The 27,957-nt window shown below is 36.4% G+C and overlaps 1 protein-coding gene across 2 annotated transcripts in view; it reads right to left on the reverse strand.

The window, feature by feature from the left end:
* The window catches only part of BABAM2 (BRISC and BRCA1 A complex member 2), a 173,908-nt gene that overhangs the window by 106,545 nt on the left and 39,406 nt on the right, over positions 1 to 27,957 (reverse strand). For both annotated transcript variants that reach the window (XR_014227553.1, XM_082305426.1), the window contains exons 5-6: positions 13,071 to 13,265; positions 8,124 to 8,198 (exon numbers count right to left, since the gene is read on the reverse strand). Coding sequence is in view for 1 of the 2 variants with exons in the window: in XM_082305426.1 (XP_082161552.1) it covers positions 8,124 to 8,198; positions 13,071 to 13,265 (270 nt within the window). In the remaining variant the exon portion in view is untranslated. The remainder of the gene's footprint in view (positions 1 to 8,123; positions 8,199 to 13,070; positions 13,266 to 27,957) is intronic.

The following is a 27,957-nucleotide window of genomic DNA, read 5'->3' on the forward strand; positions in this document are numbered from 1 at the left end:
AGAATCCAAAACAAGAATGACTAAGAATCATACGAAATCATCATAAAGACGTACATTCGTGTTGGTACTATTCTTTCTTAAGAAGATAGACATAATCTAGTAGTCTGAAAGCCAGAACAAAAAACCCCAAAACACTAAACCAACCAAATCACTGTAACAGTAAGTAACTGGCACTTCTGTATAAAAAACTGACTTTAAAAACCTCAAAATATGAGCTGCTGTAGGACTTAAGCCCTGATCTGAAGCCTAAGGAGGAAACCTACTAGTAGAAAGAGGCTATGGGCTCAGCACTGAAATATCCTTCTTAACATCCTACCATCATGCTTTATGTACTTCTATATTTCCAAAGCAGATTTGCTGGTTAATAAATTTCACAGATTATTGCTATGCTCATATTCTATCCTCAGTAACTTCTCAAACATTTTTCCGTTCAAGAAGAAACAGCAATAGGGAATTAAAGAAAAAGTTAAAAAAAAATCCAAGATCCTCTTCCCACTTTAAGACCACTGTACATTGCTTGTTCTGCATACTATGGGTGGACCACGACAAATAAAACAAGCACCATCATTATGTAATAACCTGCAATTATTTTTACGGCTATTGAATTCCATTCTTCCTATGCAATACATAGAATGCAAATGTAAAGCAATAGTACAAATTACAAGCCCTAACAAGGCAGTAAATCTGAACCAAGTCACGCAACATAACGTGTCTATAAACTTTCCCACCAGATGCAAAAAAGGTTTTTAAATTTTTAGAAGCTGTTCTTTTTAACTTATTTTTCTTCAGTTTTTTTTTTAGAGAATGAATAAAAAACCCCTATTGCTACCCATCTCAGAGTAGCAAATTAGTAGTTCTATCAAATTAGAGAAAAATTCACAGAAATTGAGATGAATATCATAAGATTTAATTTACCAGTAGATGTGGCGGTCCTTTCCTTTACTATTGCATTATAAAAATAAAATGTTTAAATATAAGATAACTGTCATCAGAAATACAGTTGATTGGAGATTATGATTCATATTAAGATCATAACCTATAAAAATCATCAGCTGTGTAGAATGAGCTGTTCCAGTTGACAGATCTTATTAACAAAATCTTCCAATAAATTACAGAAAAAGCTGATTTAAAAAATTACTTTTGGCTTTCAGCATATGGAGCTTAAGGTGCTCCTGACACTAACATGTTTTATGTGGTTTTAGTGACTAGTTACTACAAACAAATGATGTTGTTGTGGAAAAGTTCTACTAATAAAATTTAGTGAGAAAGAAGAGAACCGGTCAGTTTACAAAATTCAAATATAACATGTTGATTATATTTTTATAGGGTTTTGCTTCCCTTGGTTTGTGGGCAGAAGATATTAGAATAAAATCATGAAAGCATGACTGACTAAATCATAGTTTCCATAAGTATTTCTGGAGCTTCACTGAATTATAGCAGTAACACTTCACTCTTAACTCTCCAATGCCAGAATCAGTAGATTCTGTAGCAAAGCAAGAGGGCTGACCTATTCTGCAAAACTCTATAAGGTTAACAATTAGACTGCAGCAGTAAGACTAGCTAAGAAGCACAATGCTTCTATACAGCGGAATAAGTAAGATCTTACACTTTTACCTACAGTGGCAACTGAAACATCCTGCTAAATAAAAAAAAAAAAGGCAAAACCAAAAACCCCAAACCTTTACAGCTGACAGATCTTATGTTTTTTGAGCTATTATGAAAAACTAGACACTTAAAAATATTTTATCACCAAAAAAGTCACTTTTCTGACTCCACAATTTCCTAAACTGACAGAAACATTTCACGACATGAACACCTTTTTATTTTTTTATTTTTTTTTATTTTTGGCCTCACTCATTATGCAAGCTCCCCTGCTTGGAGTTTGCATGCTCCTGGCAACTCTGACACTGGCCAGCATATTGAGGAAAAGGAACACCTCCTCGATGGTACTTCATTTAGTACTTTTTGATGAAAAGAGTGGACAGCAAAAGTAAATCTCAGATTTCTGGGCACAGGCTAAAATGAAAGATTCTTAGAGACAAGTATGAATGACATCCCTCCTTGATAAATGTCTTCTGCACACACAGGTTACATTTATTTTCACGGCTTCTAGATTGTACGATTTACTGGCTTCAGCTACTACAAACTATTCTGTTTTGAATGCTGCCAGTACTAACTTGCACAGACCCACTTCTAATCTAAAATCTCAATGGCTCATTATAATTGCATATTATAAAGTTTGCCTTTAAACTATGAACAGAAGAAACCTAGACAATCTTTGACGATTCGATATTCTAAGTAATTTAATGCTGGTACAATAAGCAATCTAGTCTGACATCTGATCGTACTGACATCTACTTTTAAAATTTGAACTGTTTGCTCCAAATGCTTACAAAGATCTCAAGATAAGGAATACATTATGGAACACAATTCAGAAAGTTAACTCTATGCCTCTGTCACAAAGACTTAAGTAGTATAAGATTAATAGCAATCTATGTATTACCTTAAAAGACCTCTATGGAAAGCATGGTCAAAGTATTGTGAATTATGAGAACTACATATTACTTCAGGATTACCTACAAGTCTTACAAACTGCCAGTTTTCCTATTTGTAAAAGAGGTAAAATGACAGCTGTCACCATAGACATGTCAAGCTTCATATGATATACAGGTCCATCATTCTACCCAACACAGAAGACATATATACATTATGGGAAGATAATCAAATAGTATATACTGCATAATGCTCTATGCTCTTTTGGGAGGTAGCTGCCCAGCATAGTGTAAAACAGCTTAGTGTAAAAAGATCAAGCCAGATCTGGACTCTAATTCCTTCTTGCCATTGACTTTGTGACCTTAAGACACTACACATCAGGTTTTAGTTAGCCAGCTACAAACAAGATCAAATGAAGTTTAAAAGCAAAAGAAAATATTATACTTTTTCAGGATATTTAGCTCAAATTTTTGAGTTAAACAGCAGAAGTACTACTTTTTATACAAGCATATTTGTGTTTTGGTATTTGCAGCAGACTAACACAAACCTTGAATGCTGTCAAATAAATCAAACTGCTACACCACAATAGTAAAGAAACTGGCCTGGAAAAAAACTCATTTGACCCCACATATTATACTTAACTTTTGTTTGTCCTCTACTATAGTTGATTACTCAAACATATACACAAGTATTGCAGTCTTTTCACAGTACTTGGAATTTGGTCTACGTTGTAAACAAAAGTTGCACTGAAGTCTTTTAACAGACTTCCAAATGATGAAATCGCAGTACGGAAAAACACAAATAGGTTCTTATCTTTCAATTTCAACTTGAGGATAAACCTTGTCCATTGACAGTCTTACACAGAACCGTTTGGCCCCTGGCAATGTGTCTAGACAATGTCTGTTATTTGTTTCAGTTCTGAAAGATATGCGTTAAATACAATGGTCATCACAAAAAAGCTCTTCAGAAAAAACAGGTTTAAAGATTTTTTTAAATCTCCTAAAATAAGAAATTAGGTCTTCTTTGCACTTGAATAGTAAGAAATTATTGGAAGGCTGCTGGTCACAGCATGATAGCTAAATTGGTCCAGGTATTAGCTATTCACCAGGGCACAACAAGCAGGTACATGAGAATAGGAAATGAATACTTTAAAAATTACATCCAAGAAGGTGGTGGTAATCAGGGCACATCTTACTTAGCCAAAACCTCCAAAAAACATGGAAATAAAAGAAAAATACCTAAATGTCTTGTTTTCAACAGCATACTGTTTCACTGGCAACATACTCTAAAGTTCACTCATACTGTGCAATCATACTACAGTCACATAACCCAGTACAATTTGTAAATTACTGAGCTGGACATATTTAATGAATTATCATTACGATAACACATGTCCCCGTAGCTCACCAAAATTATAAAGAATGAAACAAAATTTGGATGAGGTATTTTAGATGCTAAGTCTATTACCTTCTTTTTTACTGTGGCACACATGGTATCTGTAAAGAGGCACAAATGTGAACCAGAGACTAACTCTCAAAACCAGTACGTACAGTGAATACTTCCATTTATAAAATACTGTGGTGAAAATTAAAAATGTTGCAACCAACAGAAAAGAATTTAAGCCAAAATGAATGTGCTGATTAAAAATCCAACTGCAAAAAAGGGAAAGTATAACAGTAAACAGACACAGATGTAAGGATTTTCCTGAGCCAAAGCTACGTTCTTGTCAAATAAGAGAACCTTAATGAAAGACTTATCAGTAATGAACCTTGCAGTAGTTTGAGCCACCAGCTTGATTCTGCAGTTATTTCAACACTTAAAATCTTCATTTATGTCAGATGGATTTACGTAAGAAAATAATATAAAAGTGGATATGAAGGTCCACATTCAATTCAAAACCTTTGTATTAAAGTATAACTTTGTAAAGGAAAAAATAATGAAGGGTGTCTTTTCCTAAATGTGCTTTTTCAGTGTAAGCCAACATTTCTTTTTGAACAGTTCTGTAGCTTGGAAAATAAAGAATGATACTTTTTCTTTCAAATGTGAAGGAACATGCCAAGAAAACTTATGAAAACAGATTTATCTGCTGCAGCTATTATAAAGAGTATTATATTTCCAAATAAATAGTAACTGAAGAACTTTTACTAGAATTTCAGAATTCAAAGGAAGAGACAGTATATTCTGCATTGCTCTTTTAAGCATTCTCACTCTTCTTCCTATACTCGGCTATTTTTCCTTAAAACACATACACACACTTGAATTGAATTTTAAATTTAGTGCAGCGAATACCTTTAAAATAACCTGATAAATCTGCCTCTCCAGTCCATAACAACCCAACTTATGCTACACCTTCAAATTTTTATTCTTGACAGGGAAAGGAGAATACTCTCACCACCATCAGTACAAAGTTGACAGAGTAAGATCTTATGATTCCGGAGTGTATTCTCAACAACTCCAAAGATTTTGCAACACTACAGACTGTTCTCACAGCTTACATCCTCAACCCTGAATATTGGCTTACTATACAAAGCTTTTACAGTCACAGTTGTAGTGTGATTACCTACTGACATCAATAAAAATTTCAGAAGAGCATTACAAATCATTGGGGTACTAGGATAATTGATAAGGCAAACACAGTTGTCTTTAAATATTTCACCAGATTTTAATACAAGTAGTATTAATTAAACATCAAAAAAGAAGATGGCAGAGAAAGCATAACACAGGTTTTAACTTTGCAAATCATTATAGAGAAGCTACTGCACACTATAAGGCTGGCTACAGACTAGAACATAATTCAAACACGTTAAATTCTGCAGTTAAACATTAAGCTGTTAATACACTAACAGCCTTCAATTTCTGACTGCTCTTCCACATTTCAGGGTAATATATTAACAATTATTTCCACTGCATCAATAGATGCTCTATCATGTACCATAATCCAGCAGGTAGCACTGAAGCCAACATAACTGGCAGACAGATGGAAAATAAACTCCTATTTTATTGCAACAAATCAAAAAACTATGTATGTCAAAAGTATCATCCAAAAAAAAAAAAAAAAAAAAAAAGACCTAAGAAAGACATGGACAGCTGAAAAAAATCTGATTATTTTAAAATAATTTTATGAATTTGGAGTAGTCAGAGCGTAATTATTTCAACCACAACAGAGTAGTTCCAATTCTACCTGCCTTTATATTTTTGTCACATGAGATGACATTCATATAGCTAATGATGTCAGAATACAAGCAGCTAAAGGAAGCAGGGGTAAAAGATCCATGCCTGCTACAGAGCACTCTCTGTCATAATCCATGCTGGAGCCTGAGTCCAACTATTCTTCTGCTGTCAACAAAAACTACTGGAATATATTTCTTCTCCAATATTTCTTCTCCTGTGGCTACTCATCTAGACTACATATCACCTTCCTACCACAGCCAGTTAACCTGTCAGTTTGCATAGTAGAAGGCTGCGTAAGAAAGCTAAGGATTTCATCAGTACATTGCCCACCAAGAAGGATCTGCTGTTGTAAAAATCCAGGCTATTACATACAAAAATACATTAATTTTAAAACCCTCAAGCTAAGACAGTAAGATTTTAGAAATGTCAAAATAAGGGTAGACTGGGAAACTTTGATTCTGCTATCTTCTGTGCGTGCCTCTTCACATCACACGATCTATACATGCGTGCAAAATAAATACACTTTTTCCTTCAGACTAATGATTCATTCCATACTTAGGGTGAACAACGCTCCAGAAAGCAGTTGTGGAGCACTGATGATTTATCCACCGTACACCAACCTTGCTTACAGAAGGTCAAAGATGTTTAGTGAACATGATAGGGAATTACAGTAAGGAGGAGTATGCTGTCCTGCATTCGAACGTTACTCTTTAGAAACAAAAGCAGAACCTGTTTCCATCACAGGGTTCCTACATGATGACAGTTACGTAAGTCATACACCACCTTCCAACCTCCAAGTCCTGCCGTTTCCCCAGAGGCTGAACAGAGGTATAAGACAGCCCTGTGACTGAATCTATTGAAGATACTGCGTATGCACTTGTCCTGAAATTCTTGATCAATTTAAAATTGTCCCTGGAAAATATGGCACTTGGAGTTCTGGCAGGAGCAGACAGCATAGTTCACGTTACATGGAGTCTTTCAGAAGCAAATCACAGCTACCCTGCAGTCCAGGTGAACTGTTGCTGCATCCTGCTGCTCAACGCCATCCTTCCTGAAAAGGCCTTGGCCAATCCTCTTACATCTGACTGGAAACGTTCCCATCAAGTGAGAAGGCCCTGAAAGACAGCAGCTGGGAGAAAGGCTGCTACCATAAACACAGGAACAAACTGAAAATATCTGGATGCTTTTGAGAAAGTTAGGAGCGACTCATTACTTAAACGGCAAACAATCTACAGAAGGTAAAAGAGATCATAGGATACCGATCTCAGACTACAATCAAAGATTTCAGTCAGATTATAATTGTGCCTGACTTTATTTTCATGGTTCTTAGCTCCAGACATCTAATTTGGAGAAACACTGAAGATTCACACTTGCAACTGTGATCTAACAATAACTGAAGACAGTTCTAACAATAAGATGAAGAGGAGGTAATGGGATCTACACTGACATTTTCATCTCCACACGTTAGTTGCTAAACATTAAGTAGCTGTTCTTCTTTCCAAATATTTAAAAGTAAAAAGCTGAGTAAGGAGGCAGACATGCAGTTTAAAGGAAAGATGGGTGTTGGTAACATCAGCTGACTCAAACCTTGTCTGCAGAAGAAGTTCTGGCACTTCATTCTGACAGCAATGATAGACAGAGAGAACCTAGATCTCTCAGCGCGTTCTCTGAATATAGTAACATTGATCTTATGATGGGCTTCCACAGTAACTGCTTTGAAGAGTGACTGTCCTCCTGCTGTGAAAACCACTCATTTAAAATTATTCCATGTTGGTAGTTTGTCATGAGGTTTTTTTTGTTTTGTTATTTGTTTTTTTTCCTCTTAGCAAAGAAAGAAATACTTTTTTCCAACTCACATCAATACTCTATAGTCCTACTTTCTAAAGTATCTGGTCAAATTAGTATTCGTTGTACACAATGAAGCAAAGTCATCATTGAAACCTTCAGTTTGTGTCATCAGTATGACATCTCCCTGTTAAGAAATGGTATATTTAGTTTGCTTTTCTGCTTCTACTATCGAGACTACTGGTACAACTGGACTGTTCATTAAAAAACCCAACACTTACATTGCATGAAATTCCATAGACTCATATAAAAGAGTTTATGTGGAACTATTTAAATCTATTCCCCAAGATAATACCTTGGATATGGTCAAGAGTCTGCTACTTATCATATTGTCTAAAAACCCAGAGCATCTGCATTGCATGCCATCTTCTACAACAACACAAATCCTGCAAGGTCCTTTAGAGTGATCGGTGTATATTTACTACCTCGTAAAACTGCATGCAAAACAACAGTATGTCTAACATCACCTTTCCAAAACATAATCAAATCAGGTTTATAAATGGTAGACTTTCAAACGCCTGGAGAGGAGGGCAGGAAAGTCAAAATAGTTACTAAGAACATTTCAATAATTCATACTCTCTTACAAATACTGTCGCCTTAGCCATTCATTTTACCTTAAGAAGGTATGTAGGAATATTGCTGAAATCTACAGGCAACTTCAAGAGGAAACGAGCTGAGAATTCTCCAGTCTGTAGAAAAAAAAGGTAACACTAATGAGACCTGGCGTCTAAAACAGAACCACGAATCAGATGTTCTGAGGATGAAATATTAACCACAAAAATGTGTAAGAGCTCATACCAAACAGAAGGGTTGAGATTTAAAACAACATTTCTCAATGGAATTATTGAAGAGGAAAAAAATAATTTACAGATTTCACAGATGTTATATGAGAAAACACCTTAAAAACCATAAAACATCATTGCCAGTAAGTCAACAGCAAAAAGTAGTTGAATACAACAATGTGCATGACAAAAATCAGACTATACTTTGTTAGGCCCTAAATATAGATGTATCTTGGCTGTACTCATTTCCGGACAAAGGTCTGGCAAGAACTGCAAATAGTCTGAAAGCAAAGCTAAAAACCTGACAAATTTATAAGAGCATATCAATAAAATAGAGGCATCTTCACAAACACTGCAGGTATTCAGAAAAGAATTTGTGTTGAGTAAGGTGAGAATGTATCGAAAGTGTCCTCTGAATAAACACAGAGGAAGAACTGAAGTAGAAGGTTTTATATAATTTGTTTTCAGAATTATGTCACTCTTAACACCTAGACAACTGTTTACTGAAAATTTGCCGAGCATCCCCTACATGTTGCTCTTTTTAATGCATAAAGTGTATGCAAAGGAAATGGAAAGGATTTCCTTTCTGTTTCATACACTTCCTCAAAACCAGACTTTGTCCACCTGGTTATGAAGCAATGAAATTGGCTCTTTTTGAAAAACAAATGCTTGCCTGATTTCCTCCATATTAATTTTTTTGTCATCCCTATTTTTTAATTCAATAAAGTAGCCATACAGCAAGTATATTTGTAATGTTGAATTAGCAGTACAAAAAGCATTAAACATTAATTTTATCAGTTAAGTACAAAAAATCAGGACATCTTGACACAAGGTAGCAAAACTTTTTTCAGTTTTAACACTGCCCTATCTTTGCATACATACACTACTTAAGTTATGTGATGACATACAATTTTTAAAAAACAGTACTTCATTTTAACAGAAAAGGGGACAAATCAAAGCTCTGTAAACATACAGCATTCGTTCTCCCACAGTAACACATATGTGCTACTTCACTATTCCCTGATCATAGTTATCTGTACTTTATTTTCATTTTACTATTTTAAGTGTTTTGCATAGCCAGACAAAGCGAGAAGAAAAATACTTTTAAACAAGAAATGTACAATATACAAATTTTAACAACATGCACATCCATCTATGGTGAATGTGTATATTGCAATTCTCATTAAAAGGGTGAATGTAAATACTACATTAGATTTAAACAGGATCATCTTTATTGTGTATGCAGCTATACTTTGTGGTAAGCAAAAGCCTACAACATGTCTGAAATAATGGGAGCATCCTTTCTGTAAAATGCAGCAGTGACCCATGGAAGAGATGCAGACGATCTTGACAGCAAACAGGTTCCCTGGGACCATGTCCAGACGGCTTCTGAATATCTCTAGGGATGGAGATCCCACAATCAACACCGACGGAAACGAGTTTGCAGATGCACAAGCCTCTCTGAGAATGTACTGGAGGTCAAAGTCAATGGAAACTGGCTTTCCAAAATGAATAGTAAGCTGCTAAGCAGGGCAGCTGAGAAACAGAACCGACTGTTTGCTAAGCATGTTTTTCTGTGGTACTAACATGAAATAAAATTGAGAAGGAAAAAAAATTCTACAGAATTGGATTCCTTCAATTAATTTTATGCCTAAAGTAAGCAAAGATTTCATCCCAAGCAACTACACACATATAAACAAAGATACTGTATTAGACAGATGTACAATAAGCAATACTAATATCAGTGGCAATTTGTTTCTTGGTCTATGTATCAGGCATGAACTAGAGATAACTCATTCTACCGTCCAGTCACTAAAGAAGAAAAAACAAGATCCTGAACGCAACCAAAATCTTTCCAACAGTACCTTGCCAGTTATATAATTTGCCAAAAAGGTTTGCGTGATGTGAGGTCGTAATCCACCCTGCTGCCAGCTAGCTCAGAATTGCCCTTAAAAATTTGTCCCTGGTAGTCACACAATAGAGGCAAAGGAATTGCACATAGAAACACTATGCAACAAAAAGTGAGCATATATTACATTAAAGACAGGCTCTGAAACCTTTCCTGATGACACTACTCGATGTCAACTTTCTGATGCTGTATTACTTACGTATGCAGAAAAATCACTGACTTCTTGTGCATGCATAACATGAAGACTGCTTTGATGACAGTCAGAGCACTGGCTTTTTATTCAGAGTAAAATAGATATTATAGATAGTGCTTCTTGTCTGGACTTAACTTCCAAAAAGATGCCATACAACATTTGCCATAAAATCCAGAAAATTATTTCTGGTAAAACACCAAGTCTGATGAACTGGGATGGCCACTGAACAGATGAATGGCCTCTGATCAAAACATCAGCTGTTCCAAGATGTGGAAGTAAATAAGGACTTGCAGTCTAGATCTTTTATGTCATTCGGTCAAGACTATTTTGCAATGTGTTACTTCCAAAAGGGTTCTGGATGGGCAGGGAACAGTCCCTGTCCATGGTGCTCGCCTACCCAGCCCCAGCCAGAGGGTCACAGGCATCAGGTCGAATCACATGAATTTCTGGCCACAGCACTGAGAGATTAGATAGTTGATGGGCATCTGTATCAGCTGGTACTCCGCCAACATAAAGCTACTAAGCTAGATAACGGTTTGTCTATTTGTCATGGATCTTGGAGATCACTTCAGGAAATTGGAGATACTGGAACAAAGGTATAAAAGCAAATTTCTGTTCCATTTTGGGAGACAGCACTGAATTCAGGCCCCCTCTTCAAACTTTTTTAACTCAGGCACTTAGGATGATTGCTTTCGTAACACTGTGCAAGGTTCATTTATAGATGATTATTTCAGAAGTCTGCTGAGCTACTATCAATTCATGAGAGAGCAACAACATGAATTTCAATGACTTCTAGGCAGAGGAGATAATGTGCAGTTTACCTCTTGCTTTTCAGAAAAGCACTCCTATTGCACTGATCATCAAGACTAACAAGACAGTTGTAAAGGACAGGAAAGAGAACTACACAAGTTATAGTTTTGAGTTTTAGGGAACTCATCAACAAGCCTCTGTCATGTAGATACCAGGTTCATAGAATCTCCAAACAAGACTCTGAGAGTCTTCATGATAGAGAATGTAAACTCTGAAAACAAAGCACATGCTACAGAAACCTCAAATAGCTCTGTAATGATTAAAAGGATTTGCTTCAAAATGTATTTAAGATTTTATTGAAATTCTTATGCAAAAAAATGCACATGCAAAAAAAGTTCTTTATTCAGTCACCAAAGATTGATAAAAGATTCAAAAGGCTTGAGTAGATATGCCTTTCCTATTTAACAAAAAAAAAAGGAAAAAAACCCTAGTTTTCTACAATCTTGAGTGGAATTTTGGCAGCTGCCAAAAATTATGATAAAATATCAGTACAGTTCAGAAAGTCTTCTCCATTTCAATAAACCAGTCTGATGATATTTACAGATGCGGCAAGTTGTTTGTGATGTGAGCTATAGAGAATAACGTTTAAGAGCAAATTAATTTCAATGAAATATTCTGATCTATAAACATAAAAAAGAGATCTGAAATTCTCTGATAAAGAAAATTTTATTCGGCTTAAAATAAAAAAGCCTAGATGACTTGTCTAAGAAAAGAAAAACAGATGAATATAAGTACCATGAGTTGTAAAGTAAACATCTTTGCGTCACCTGTAACTTAAGGATGAGTAAAGTGACACAAAGCTGAATTCTAGGCCCTGATAACAGGAGTGCTGAATTTTCATCAATTTTCAGACTGCATCTGTTTCAGAAAATACTGCTTCTGAAGGCCAGTATATCTTAAGAGTATGCTATTGATGAAAGCAAGAGGGGGATACATTCAGCATAAACACAATTAGAGAATTCCTGACAGATCTTACTCCATACTTCCCATGATAAATATAAACCAGGAGAAAAAACTGATTTTTGCAAAGCCTACTCTGTGGCAGAGATCAGTTTAAAAAAAAAAAAAAAAAAAAAAAATCAAATCACACACTAACCAAAATGTCTATATTACCAACAGCCTCATTTTAGAAGGCTGAGATGGTATACATAGAGTGTTTCTACACAGCATGGCACATTTCCCAGGCAACGGATACAACTTCAGGAAATGGATAAGCCAGTTTACCATCTGACTGCTCTGTGAAGACACAGCCCTACAAAGTCACTGCTCTAGCCCATCTCACGTCCTCCTGTCCTTCTGCAGGAAATTACTTGCAGTTTTTTTCCCTCTCCAGTTTAGGTTCCTGAAACAACTCATCTCAGCTTAGACAAGTGCCAGAGAGATACAGGCAGCTGCAGCTACCAGTTAAGTCAACTCAATCATAATGTGGAACCACACCCTAATACATCCTACCCCTAAGCAGCCTGATTTGCCTGGGCAGGGTGTCATACCAACAGTGTTAATTCTGCCGCTCAAATCTTCAGAGCTAACTCAAACTTCCACATAACATTGTACTGTGCCCTGTAACTACTGCACATGCTTTTCAACAGTTTTCAAAGTTTTCATCTATAAATCAGATGAACTAACATCAGGTTGAAAAACAGTTACTCACCTGGAAATCTAGTTCAACCAAGGCAGTGGAATGATAGCAATGTACCAAACAGGCAGTATAGAATGTGAGCTGGAGTCAAATGGAAGTTTTCTCCATTTGAAACGTAAAGCACGGAGGTCCACAGAAACAACTCAAGTTTTCCAAGGCAAGAGCTGTATTTATTAAAATGAAAGCATCACTAAAAGTATTTTAGCAGAAATATTCTTAATAGCTTACCCAGTTGTTTTTTTTGCCAGCATAGATTTCCATGTTTTCTCCATACTGGGGCTCTTCAAGTAAAGTCTGATATTCAAACATGAGACGAGAGCTCTCACGTAATCGGCTGCACTGAAATTGGTGATACTGCTGCACGAGCTCTTTCACAACAAGCAGGAGGCATTCAGGGTTTGAAGGATTCCAAGAAGCTAAATTCTGTTGAATTAGAAAAGAACAGAGACCAAAATTGTTTACAGCAATAGAAAGATCAGCATTCCCCTTTCCATACGGATACCATGGGTACATATGCATATGGAAGCTTTGTGACAAAGCTAAATCATTATATTAAATGCAAAGGTTGCGTCATGCTTTGGAAGAAAACCAGGTCAAACAGCAAAAGCAAGCCTTAATGTCAAATAAGAGTCCATATAGGGACCTACCAGAAAACTGATAAACAGGGCTACTACCAGGCATAGACAGGCCCAAATTACCATTCTGTTCTTCCCTAAAATTATACTGTTGCATATGAGCACTTGAAACACTTTAATTCAAAAAAATTAAAACTGATATGAAACATACAGGGATTGGGTAAGTACAACCCTGCACAGTATCTGACTCAAAAAGCAGTCAGCCAAGTCAATACGCCAAGTTAACACCAACTATGGAAACTATTCTGCTCCATTATTCAAATAGTGGATGTAGTATTGACAGTGACAGAGAAAATAGGTTCTCTTCTCTTGCCTCAACCTTGTGCTTTACTTCACCTTGACTGTCTCTTCACAAGAGTTACCTTGACCCATTCCCTTAACACAAATGCCATCCATACACAAGTCTCATCAATGTGCCTGGCAGAAGTTTTTATTACAAGTTGACTGTATATCAAGAGACACAGTTAACAGAAGTAAAGATGTTAATACAATGAAGGTAACTGTGTCAGTAGCACAGTAGCAATGTTATCTCCCAGTTTAACTACTCTAACATTGGCTTAGACCAGTCTTCCATGTACAGTAAGTTTTATTCAGGAAGGTTTTCTGTGTTACAAACCATACCTAACATGATCAGTGTTGCATGCCTACATCTGGTTGACCTAGAATGGATCTATGTTAAGGGCAGATGAGGACTTGCCCTGTACTCCATGCTGATAGGACATGAGACAGTTCTGATGCAAAAGTATTTAGGTCCTCAATGCTTTGTACTTAGGTCCTCAACAGGTCTTCTTGATACAAGCTCAGGGCATGTTAACATAGTCATAGAGCTTTTGGTCAGCTTTGAGTATAAGCAAAATGAATCTGTATTTCTGTATATCACATAGACATAGGCCAACAGAGTAGCTGCAACAGGATGTTAAATTGCATGGCTTGTACAGTTTACATTAAGATCCTTAGAACTAGCAGAGATGTCTGCATTTTACAACTAAGTGAAGATATAATATAGTAGCTTCAAATAAAATTACTTATCAGTATCTAACTCGAAGTAGTTACAAATGGCATGGTTACTTTTGTCCTGGAAGTTGCAGACATTTCATAAACAAATTATATGCATAATTTACATTCTTCAGCAAGGACAAAAAAAAGCATTAGCCCTTTTTTACCTCTTCAGTGGAAAAACTGCTTCGTTATGCAGCAAATGAAAGGACAGAAAATATTTCTGTACTTTGAAATAGCTCTCTTAAGAGTGCCTTGTATTCAAACGCATAAAAAATTATGTTTCTTAACCTAGGTTAAGTAATTGAATGAAGCTGTATAAAAAACATGTCCCCTAAAATATACAAGCTATTCATATTTTGTGTAACACCAAAACTAATAAATACACGTGATCAGGTTGCACAGAGAAGTTGTCGAGTCTCTGTCCTTGGAGACACTCAAAACCTGACTGGACAAGGTCCTGGACAGCCTGCTCTATCTGACCCTGCCCAGGCAGGGGGCCTGGACTAGATGATCTCTAAAGGCTCTTTCCAACCTCAGCTATTTTTTGATTCTATGAAGAGGTTTACAAAAAGCTCAAGCTGAAACAGAGGATCTTTTCAAGGTGAGACTCCATAGTTCTGACCTGAAAATAAATTAATGAGTTGTGTACCAATTTTATCTTCTGATACTCTGGAAAGGCAGACAGAAAGCCTAATCAGCTATTCACCAGGCACCACACCTTCAGCTTTACAAAGAAATCTACTTGCAGCCTAATCTCTAACTATGTGGCTATTTCTGTTAAAAAGGGTTGTAATTTTTATTATCTCTGATGACTGTAGTTCATGATATATCCCTTTGGAATGGTTTTATACAGACTTCAGTATATATATATATATATATATGATGGCTTAATACTTCAAGCATTTATCTTTCTACAACTTTATATTTGTTTCCCTCTGAAGTCACATATATTAAGATGTTATCAAAATGAATTTCTCACTTTCAGCATCATCACTTAAAACATGCAAGTCTAATTTGTCAGTGAAAGTGACATGAAATATGTGTTGCTTCCTTGGAAATCTTGCTTTTTTTGGAGAAAAAAAAAAATCTATAATGTTTACTAAGGCAATTTTATCTCAAATCTTACCACATGTTGTTTTTCCTGAAGTCCCCAGTCCTGGAGGGGATCAATTTTAAGAGAATCTCAGCTACATTCCACCCATCCTCTCCACCCCTTCTCATTTAAGTTAATAGCTACCAGAGAGGGAGAGAAATCTGTGTATCCACTACCCACATACAGAAAAAAAGAGACAAAAATAAAAGAAATACAATTTAGAAATACAATCCTTTTTCTATCTCATAAACACGGTTTTCAGACCACTGTCATGACTTTCAGCAACATGATTCATGATTTTTGAATGACTATGGCTGGCAGTGCTGCATTAACTGTCTACGCATCACTCATTCCTGTGATTAGGATGAAAAACATACATTCCTGTCACACAAAAACAGTTAGGGGAAACAGAGTTTTGGAAGGTGGTGCTCTCATTCTTCAGAAACATTGTTCTTGCTTTGATAAAAATAGAAAAACTTAAAATCTTAGAGTGTGGATGGAGCACTTAGGGGAACACTTACCTCTAGAGAGTACAGATTTGAAAAAGACCTGATGTTTACATAATTTACAGATTCACCTAACACTGCCAGGCTCAGCTATAGAAACATAACATAACTGCTGATCACAATTTGCTTTGTTTTACATGGATGAATGAAGAGTTCAATGAATAGTTACAGGATTAAACTGTACTCTTGCTGCTCACTATGACTCTGGTAGAAAGGGCTGCTCAGCATGGCTAAAATGCTATCCTTGAACCTCTGCCTTTAGAAGCTACCACTGTGTCACAGACTTCACATTTGACCATGGCTTGAAGTACTCTGTTTTTTTTCCTCCTAGACAGTAAGAACACCTATAAAACGGGAATATTATCACTGCCATATCTTAAAAGGTAAACTATATTCCAGAATAATTGGTGAATGGGTGAGATACTAATGTGGTTCATGTAAGTTCCTCAAATACATACTACAGAGTGATTGAAAGCCTTGTTCTACTTTGTCTGCTATCTACAGCTGGTAAAATTTTATTCCCAACTTGAACCCATTTAAGCTTATCCAATTCTACAAAATACTAGAGAAAATTTATCAGGTAGACAGCGTCTTCTAGGAAACACATTTTGTATCATGCAGTCTGAAACCAGACTGTGTATAACCTTAAATTTCCTGTTCCCAAGCTGCTGCTCAAATAAAGCATTTCCAGAAGGCCAGAGGATGTAATATGCCAGTACGTACTGATATCAGCCAGACAAGTGGGAATAACCTTTCCTCCTAATGACATTGGTATAACACAATAGCAACGTTCTGTCAAAGGAAATGACCAACAATATTTTAATAACTGACCTAAATGCAACCGAACCTTTTGTTTTTTAAATAACGTTACACTACAGAAACAAAAAAAGAGCAAGAGGAAATCCATTGTCATTTGTCCAGCACGGAGCTAGAGTATTGCTCTCTTCAAAGAATTCAAGAACACTGCATCAAAACAGTGTTTATGCTGTATTGCCTTTAAGCTACAGGAATTAAAATGAATCATTTGACTGTAGGATCCTTACTCAATACCTTTCATTCAGTAACTAAAGATTGAAACAAAGTATGAACTGGTTATAAAAATAAATCACCTGGAGAAAAATTCAGCTACCCACCCAGTACATACATCAATTACAACGGATTCTCACTGATGAAAGGGTAAATATCCAATGGTTACAAAAATTTTCTGTAACACAAGTTCTGATTTAAATAAACATTAATCTTTAACTTCAGAATTATATTATTGTAGTGCTTGTTATTTGGCAATTGGCCGTTACATTTCTAGCCATTTTGTTAACTTTGCAGAAGTGCTGTTCTTTTCAGAAGATCTAAATTTATAAATTTTAACACACACTTCTGAATACAATGACAAATTTATGTATGAAATCTCTTTTTACATATCTTTAAGTGTTGCTTATTTGCCCTAAGCACTAGGTTCATTCAGCTGAAAATACTTTTAAACCATTTTCTTGTGATCCAATTTCAACAGTATGTCAAAATACAGGCTACGTTGTTCTCTCAGTTTCAAATGGTACCGTCTTTAATCTTCCTTCTATTTTTGAAATCGAAGACAAAGTAAGCAGGTACCTGTAACATACATGGTTGAAACCTAACCAAAGCAGAATTTTATGTTTATCAAATTGATCCCTTTTAGAATGTCTTAATTGCTACAATTTCAGCATTATAATGATTCTTCTGAGAACATGCAAGGATTTGTCACTTTAGCCAATGAGAGTAGTGTCCCTGCAACAGTAAATTGGCCTCCTCCTTTAAGGATAAAGGATCTTCTAAATAAAATTTTATTTAGCCATTAAGTATTGTATAAACTATTAGACTTCGGAAGTTGTTTTAATAAGCAAAATCTTAAACTAAAGGCTTTGGAGTAAAAAGAAAGAGTAGCAGCCTGTGCGCTTCATTTTCTGATTGTTTGCCTGAAGGCTGTATTCTAACCCTAGCCAATACAGCTTTTTAAGAAACAGTATTTTAAAATATTTAAAAGATTAGAAGAACAGAGCGAGCTTCCAGAGTTTCTGTGTTCCATGGCTCCAAGTTTTGCCACAAAACCCAGATCTTGCGTAAGAATTATGCTCTGAATGCAATTTCAAAATTATGAGTTTTAGTTGTTACGGCTTCAGAAAAACCCTGAAAATATGAAAACACACATAACCTCATTTTCTACAGCCAGACTGTTGAAGCCTGGCAGGTATGAAAAACCCAATTAAAGAAATAACCAGTAAATACGTATAAATATTGTTGTTGCTTTCTGTGGCTTCTATCAAAATCTCCTTCTGCTCTGCTCTCCAGGACCTTCAGTTCTGTCCCTGACAAAATGTATACATTCACATTATTTTAGCAAAATCACAGGCATCCTAAAAAGAGAGGTTTTTTTATCTGAAATTGCTATAAAATTGCAATTAAAATGAATTTTATATTAAAAAAATGAGCACACTGACTGGGGTACTGACAGACTAAGTTACATATTTCACTCAATAAATCTTTTCTAATTTGAAATGAGATTTCTGCAGACTTTCCAGAGAGTTAATCAAATTTCACAGAACAATCACTAATGCATTTAAAATAAAGAAATCCAGACTTGGATCCAATTCCTTGTCTTGTTTGCCAACAGATATCTTTAAGTGAACTCTGCAGTGCAAACCCTCTAAGTTACTCAAAAGTTAGCCAGCTAGACTGAAAGTGGCCCACTGTACAACAACATACAAGTATGAATCAACTCAAACTGTGCATCTGCAACTAGTTCTACATTCATATTCATCTCGTATGAAGGCTTACATGCAAATCTCGGGCTGGTTACGACCATTTTTAATGTTATTTTTTCAGCATATCACGAAAGAACTTACCTGTCATTTCTGAGCACACAGATGGAGGCTCAATTAAACAATTCTCTTCTGTCTAGACACTGCTCGCATGTCTCTCCATAATGTCCACTAAAACTAGGAGCAACTCCACACTTCAGGCCTTAATTTCAACCTTTTAATTGGCTTTTGGCTTGGCCATACCACAACTTGCATAACTTTCATTTTCTAAAAAGGTAAATTGTTACCTCATCTTAAGCAGATTATTTTAGTAGCAGGTTTAGTAGCATCAGAAGATAACTATGTATTTTCTTGTGGACACAAAAGCCTGGTAATGTCATCTGTGATGACCGGCTAATCCCCATTTTTCCAATTAGGGAATGAATTCAAAATGGTCTACAGGAATGAATTCAAAATGGTCTACAGGAAAAATAATGGAACGAGAACTTCCATATGATAAAGAGCAGACTCCAGCAGCATCGTTGCCCACACAGTTGTAGCAACGGTGATACAGAAGATGGCCAATAACTATTTACCTATCTGTGAGTAAGCAATTCAACATAAGGAAGCTGAATATTCCTTTGTGGCAGAAGCTTCCCTGTCAATTGCTATTTTTTTTCATTATTGGACTAAGTTTCAGGAAAAGGTCTTTGAGAAAATAGTTATCTAGACCTTAGAGTAATTAAGCAATAGCATGTACATCCACTAATTTGCCCTCTGCCTCACACTGTGTGGCAATATAAATAGAAAAATAATATTCAGTTATTACACAGAGACTAGTAGACCATAGGCATCCATTAAACTGTGTCTACAATGGAGAAATCCAAAGTGATTCAGGAGATCTGTTCTGAAGATCTGCCAGATATTAATTTAAACAAGAGCATAATTTTCACTAAGAAGTATAATCCCACAGATTTTGTTGGGGTGAAAAGTCAGTCTTCGAATTCCCTGGCTCTTGATCCTGTCTCCTGACAGGAGTTGGCTGCATAGTGAGAGAGCAGTTTGATCGGGAAAGGTTTTTGGACCATCAGACACGACCAAAGCGTTGAGAAAATGAATTCACTTCAAATGTGTATAAAGAGGCAGAGTAAAGACATTATAAGGCCACCCACAGAGAGTGCAATTTAAGCCATTTCAACAGTAACTCATTTAAATGAATAGCAATGACACCAACTGGATTTCCAAAAGAGACAAAAAATTTGCAGCCAGACAGTATCAGTTTTAATGAGATCTTCTTAGAGGTGAGGCAAGTGAAAAATCCCTACAAAGTAGTTTCTCAGCCCTACTAGCAAAGACATGAAGATTTTAGCTTTCCAAAGTAGCCATACTATTCAACTTTTGGCAAAGAAACCACATCTAAGTTTTGTTCTGGAACATTTTGTGCCTTGCAGTCTTTCTTTTATCCTTCCAAAAACCTAATCAAGAACCTATGCAAACTACACAGTGTCCGTGATTATCTATTCCCACTTTTTTCAGAACATAATGCACCTCGTGTTCCATAAGCAGCTAATTCATAGCCTCCTTCACAGGTTATTGCTTATTTCGTAACTCCAGGCAATGTCTGCAGCAAACTATAATTCTACGCTATCAGAAAGAAAATATGATAACAATTTCTAATTGATCTGAAGTTGTTTTTCTTTGAAATGTGTTTAAATATCCAGGTTGCCAGAATATCTTCCAGGAATGTGATTTTAAAGAAGACAGATTGTAACTGTTTTTCCTGGCTATACTACAGGAAACAACAGCAAGATCTTATTTTAAGTTAGTGTACTTTTATATTTCTAAGCAAGAAATTAACTTTCACAAGAAAATGTCAGTAAACAAAACCTCCCAAGCCCATAACAGTGGTAATGCATTTCTATTGCATCTTTCATCCAGAATTATCATAAAGAATAATATAAGTACAGATTTGCATTTTGTTTGTGTCTCTGCGCACCACATGCACAAAACTTGCATCCTACAGTGGCTTAAAATCAGTACCAATGTAAGTTTTTACCTGAAATGAGAAAGATCACACTGTAATATCAGCACTTATGCTCCATATAAATACAGAGGAGATATGGATCCAGTGGTTACAGCATTTGTCTAGAAACTGGGATATCTGGTTTCAGCCCCTGCTTTGCTATAGTCTTCATGGTTCACCACGAGGAAATTGCTCACAGAAAAAGGCACAGGATAATTATCTGCCATATGCTCACATCTTTCTATCAACAGATATTTTTCACAGTATTTGCAGGGCTGGAGTGTTGTAACAACTTCAAAGGCTTCAGTTTCTTAGCAGCCAGCACTTAAACATCCTACAGGCTGCAGTTTCAAGTCAATCACTGTAAACCTACATGCCATCTACTTGTCATCTTATTTTCACAGGTTCTTCATATCCCCCTCCCCCAAAGCACCACTGGAACAACTTTCTGGAGTGATCTGCTTGAAATGATCATTTTTGGGCACAAGCAAACATCAAAACTTAGCATTTCATAAAAACAGTTCAACTCAGGAGCACTTTTGTCACGGCAAATACAACCAAAGAACTTACAGACCTGGTGCGTTTTACTAGCTATTGTGTATAACAGATAAAAAGTTTGCATAAAGCAAAGCTTGGGATAGTCAGTATTTATTTTACTTTTTATTTTTAGTGAGAGGCTGTGAAAACTCAATGCAGAAATTACAATAGCTTATAAACGCTTAGCTGAAATCTCAAATACCTGAAGGCCTTGAATTAGCATGAGAATACAGAGCAGGAAAACAACATACTAAGAAAGGAATTCTGCTTTCAGAAAAGCACCTTACATTTTGTAAAAAATTATTTTCCCTCTTTTCTTCCACTGGCCACACAGTGTGATTCTTGATTAACGATCCCATACCCAAGGCGATTCTAAAATAAACCCCAGCCAATCTGACACGTGGAGAACACTCTTCTGCATTCACCTAGAATAAATGCACCACTGTCTCTCAAGTACCATTCACCTAAAAAAGGAGCTAACTCAGCTTCCAAAGGTTACTACAAATTACTTCTATGCCCTGCTGTAGGAGCGGTTAAGATAGCTGATCTTTGTACGTTAAGGGTGCTCTGGAGATGCAGAAACCGTGAAGCCGAGCCCAGAAGAGCATTTTTAAGTTGTGCATTCTTCCTGAAAAAGTCTGCAAGTTTCTCCCACAGAGCTCTCTTACAAGATAATCAGACCCTTAAAAGGTACAACTGCCTACTATCAAAAGAGAGAGAGTACAATACTCTCTAATTAATCTCTTAAAGACTTGGCATGCGTAAGTATTTCTTGTCCTACTTTGCTAAGGGATTAGAGCAAGTTTTGTTCCTTTCCAGACCTCCCAGCATATCTCTCCCAGAAAGCAGATGGTACCTTTACCTGTTCTGAGAAGGAATTTCGTAATTCCCTCAGCACGTATAAATCCCAGCATAAGGAATCCAGTGCACTAATCATTAGTTAATCCACATGAGTACACATCTCTTTTCCCCTTGGGAGTCTGTTACCAGAGGCACACATATTTAACTAGACATGGCAAGTCAAAAGAACAAAGCATGAAGACAAGATTAATTTCAACACAAGACATATGCACATGCATCTTTTACCTAAAGACTTATTCATCATGCACTGATGGTAGCGTGAACAGGCCCCAACTCCTCAGACCCTCAGTGGACCAGAGAACAGATCACCGTCTCAATGCTTTACCTCAAGAGTCCCTTTGTAAATAGCAAGTCTTTCACACTTAGCAGTTCTTGGGGTTTTTCCTTTCCTGTCAAAACAAGTAATTTTAGCTACAGCAAAGAGGCAGAACCTTCACAGCTAATGTTTTGGACAGTGTTCACTAACATCCCTTGAGCATTTATTGTTGGGTGGCACATGCAGAACTGTTTCCTTCTAACCATTTTTTCCTCTCCTCAAATCCCATAAATTAAAATCAATATATCACATGGTGGATCTCACTGGCCAAGCAGTATTTCCATCTTTATTTTCACATTTGTGCTACAAGAAGGTTTATAGGGCCTTCAAAATACAGTCTCTAAAGAAAACATTTACAAAATGCCATTGTGTAAATCATAAGACACTGGAAATCAAAATTATTTCTGTACTATACTGGACAAATTAATGCAAATTGCTTTTCTCAAAAAAGCAGTATAAGAAAAGAACACTTATTTAGTTCCTTTATGCCAGTAAAAGCTGCATCGCTGGGATGAGGCAAAATTCACGTAAAACTGCATGAACTCTAATACTGCAAAGAAAAGACACAAGACGTTGACTAAATTTGAACTATATTTCTGTAGTTATCTTTAAAAAATTAGCAGATATGCCTGAGGATCTGAGATGGAAGATAGCAAGGAAACGCATACATAAAAGCATGTAAAGAATGAGTAAAACAAAGAGAGACTTTGAAACAAATACAGGTGGAAACTTAGATCAGTAAAAAGAAAAGAAAATATAGCTTGTGCCCTTGTCCATTTGGGGAAATTAATAGATCCTTTGAAAATTACCGTGAGTGCAAAGACATTTCTTTGCCCCAACAATACCTTCTGAAGTAAAGAACCTGCAGGATCCCAAACTTAAACTAATCCCATTGGAGGAAAGTACAATTATAGATTATAACAGAATTCACAGTCTAGAATTTAATCAAATATAAAACTGCATTGTCAGACAGAATGATTATTTCTAACTGACCTTCTGTAATCAATTTATTTAAAAGTCTTTTCTGCTTGCGTATTCATAAGCAATGACCAACTTTCTCTACAGAAAAATGAATTATCATGGCTCAACAACTTGAATCAATGGGCATACCACATTGAATTTAAATGTAATCTCAATTCAGGAATAGTGCTACATCTGATCTTTTCTCTGTTTTTTTGGGGTTTTTTTGTTTGTTTGTTTGGTTGGTTGGTTTTTTAAAAAAAGAAAACCTTGTAAATGTGTTTCTAGAAAGCTAACAAACTGTTGCCTTCAGGCCAAGCCATTTCTTACTGTTGTAGAGTTCCTGCAAGGAAGCAGAGTGTATTGTGCCAGCACCACTGCACATCAGGGCCCGAATTCTTTAATTTTCTGCCAGTTTCTCTAATAATAATTTTCTTGCAAATTTTAATAAAACATTGGTCAAGTAAAGTATGATTATATTTTAATTAACTGAAGCAAAAATTAGTCATAACTACGTTATCAGTTTGCTGGTTCATATTAAAGAATTATCAATGCCAACATTATTATTGCACTCCCAGACTTCCAAATAAAAGACATTCTGCTTTCATATGTCCAGCTTGGGATATCAAACTTTATATTTTTGGTTTAAACTAATGATGACTTGAAAGTCAATGAGATGCTGGAATTCATTATACCAACCTTACCACTAGCAAGGCCTTTATTTCCTGCAAAGCAGGTGTATTTACATACATATAAATACATAAACACATTTAGGCATCAGTGTCTGGTAACTGGCAATCTGAAGTTATGTCACAGAACGTATCTTCCCTCCAACATGACACCATTCACCTGAAGAGTCTTTCGTTTGCTCAATCCTGTTGCTTCCTCAGGCAACCCTTAGTGATAACAGAGAAGACCGTGCTTCGTGGAGGAAAAAATGATGCCTATCGAATACACTGGGAAGAGACAGTGAAGGAGACTAGGGCATTGCTAGACCAACCTGACTGGCTGCAAAAAAGCATTGCTGACAGAGAGAGGCGTTCACAGTGCATTAATAGCATGTAATATACTGAGAAAATCTGAGGAAGTTCCACAGTTTCCTCCAAGCGCTTTCTAAAACTATCCTTCTCACAGTCTAGAAATCCCTTTAAGAGTTCCTACAGAAAAGGAGTAACAGTAATACACCCTGAACATAGAGGGGATAGCACTAGATGCAGATGTCTTTGAAACAGGTAGTGAAAGAGTTGCCAGGCACAGCTCCTTAAATGAGAAGTGGTGAAAAGTCTCTGAAAGTGGTCAAAGTCTCTGTAAACTGATAGAAAAGACAAGGCAAAGGAGCAGCCTTTGCTTTGTCTTCATGGACTGTGAGGTGCCCTTGTGAACAGAGTCATTGCCTACAAGAACAACTGCAGATTCAGTGACTCCAACTATTCCTTAAAGAATATTCGAAGGCCTGCTCCCCCCCCCCCCCCCCAGTTTATCTAACATAACCACACAGAGTTCACAACTTAGATTTTTCTCTTGTTCACATTAGTAGACTTCACTTACCCTTGAGGCAAGATATATTAGTACAGGATACTAATACAGAATGACACTATCTCTGATGGGATGTTCTCACGGCCTACAGAATAAGTGGACTGGAGGACCATCAGATGTTGAAATGGGCTTCCAGAGGAAATCTTGAGACATTTGGGGTAAGTGCCATAATGAGATCAATTGCCTGGCACTATTAAAGTTAAAAAGTTTGCACATAAACTCAGGCAAACATCCTGGAGAATTGGAAGGAACACCAGGAAGATGGAAATAGAGAGTATCTAACAGGACCAGTAAATTAAATAAAGCAGGACCAGTGAATTAAATAAAAGGGGTTAAGAAACAGAATAACTAAGTCTGAAATTAATTCAGATTTCAGTCATGCAAGGGTCCCTTGCTGAACAGCATTAAAAAAAAAAAGTATATTGGCAAAGCTACCTAACAGAGCTTTGACTATATACAGAGTATATGTTTAGGCACAGCCTAAGCTTTAATTTGTGTACCAGCTCACTGACAGCCTGCTCAGTTATTTCTCATACCCAAGATTGGATTCAAGCTTGTCCCACCTCTAGCCTTTCCAGTCTCCAGGGACCGCAAGGTCAGAGAAGAGTGAGGCTGCAAAGGTAAGCCTGCGATCCCTCCTGCCATGCAAGAATTAAGAGATGAGTGGTGATTTTGCTAGTGCTCATACTGCAGCTCTCAGCTAAGACTAATACCTAGCTATATAAGTGCTCCTTCTCCACTTACCAGAACTTCAGGATATGCTACTCAATTTTACACTAGAGGAGCAAAAGAAAGATACTCATTCAGACGTGCAGTTTGGTTCTAGCAGAGAGACAGCAGTCTTTCTGCTAGCAACTGTTGCCCACCTAAGAAATGAGTGAATTCATTGAGAAATCAAGATTAATTCAACATGAATTCAAGACAAGATCCAGAAATTCAGGAGGCCAGTGCTCTGGCCTCAGGTATAAGCTAAACAGACATAGCTTGAAAGAAACATAAACCTAAATGTCTTTTTCAGCCTTTACATTAAGATTTAAGCATCCTGTTATTCTGGTCCAACCTTCTGGCCCATGTAACTGTGTAACCGTGAAAAAGATGGTCAAACTCACGTGACAAATGAAAATTATCTTTTTTTTTCCCCCTAATATAACACTATGAATGGAAAGCCATTAAATGTTTTTTCCCCTCTGTTGCTATTGCCAATGATTAAGTTTCTCATCACATGCACATTAATACGGCAGAAAAACATTTTCTCCCACTTTGCCATTCCTCAGTCAAATGATCCATGCACGTTCCTAATGTTCTCCTAAAACCAGTACTTCCTGGACTGAAATACTGTATTTTAAGAGCTAATATTCTAGATTTTCCATATTCTAGGGAGAAATTGCATTATCAGAGAAGCCTGTGCCAAAAAATGAAAGGAAATGTTTCCCTACCGAGCCCTTCAGACAACTAATGGAATTAATTTTGCATTCCATATTAGCAAGATTTAAGCAAGAAAGGCAAAACTACCTGGCTTATCAGATATTTTCTTCCCTCAAAATTAAATAAATAGTATCAAACTGTAGAAATTTTTTCAATTTCTGGATTCGCTAGTGAAAAGTCCAGCCAAAATGTTGTGATTAACTAAAGCAGAATTTCTGACCTCAGCATATTCTCTTCTGCTTACACTTTGAGATAGAAAGTCAAGTTTTGTAAACTCTGCTAGGAAATGCTGAAATTTTGGAAAAAGAAAGTGAGGTAAATATATACAATGATTTTACATGAATAGAAAATGACAAAGTGATACAAGGTGGCTAACTCTCTCAGCCCTATAAATATTAACAATTCTGGACAAATAGGAAAAATAAAAGGGAAAGGCTAGAAGAGAAATTCAGAAGACTAAAACAAGGATAAAAAGGAATAATTTCCCAATGTAGAAAGGCCTTGAAGGAAGAAGAGATGGAAAGATGATAGGAAAACCTTGTTTTCTGTCATCTCCTCTTGACTTTTTTCTGCTGACTGTATAGCCTCCATCTCTACCACATGGCTACACAGACAACCCTAACACTCGCTCTCAGCACCATATGACTTCTCAGAAGGACCTCCTGAATGCTGGCCTCACACAGGCTGTAGTCAAGCTGGCCATCCTTTGAGAGGATTCCCAGACAGAATCCTCTTGTGGGGATTTCTCATTTTAAACTCAGTACAAGCACAGCAAAAATAAAAGGCAGAAAACATGTGCCTGGTTTATGACACCCCTTGCTAGCTGGGTCAAGGAAACAAATGAATATTCCCTGGCGGAACTGTGTGGAGCTCAAACGCCAAAACCAGATCAAAATACATTCAAAATTAGATTCTTTCAGGTCTGGCCTAAAGAGGAATGTTGTACTGGCATAGCTCTATTGTTTGAAAACATGGACAAGAACGTATACTATAAATGCCAACAATACCAGCCAAAAGGTCCTTCTGCTGGGAAAGTTCCTGAATTAAATTACTCTTCTGATGGTATAAAATGTGACTTTGTCACCATTGCCTATCCATACCAGACAAACCTCAGCAAGGCCTCAGTGACCATACGCATATAAAGAACCTAACCTTATATAGAGGTTATCGCATACCTGTATATATATGCACATACATACATCCCCATATATAGAAAAGGGTAGGATCAATACAGGAGGACAGGAATAAAGTTTTCAGAATTCACATTTGTTTTAGAAAATTAAACAGTAAATAGCACTGGATTATAAATAATCAAAATACATTTTGACATAAAAAGTCAAGACATGACTGAAAAGTTAACACAAAAAATGTGACTATAAAGAAGTTCAAAATAAGAAAAAACCTTTTAATAAAATGCAGGATCCAATCCTGCATTCTGTTTCATTTAAATTCC

The sequence above is a fragment of the Platalea leucorodia genome (genome assembly GCF_965183815.1).
Source record: "Platalea leucorodia genome assembly, chromosome: 3".
Taxonomy (NCBI): domain Eukaryota; kingdom Metazoa; phylum Chordata; class Aves; order Pelecaniformes; family Threskiornithidae; genus Platalea; species Platalea leucorodia.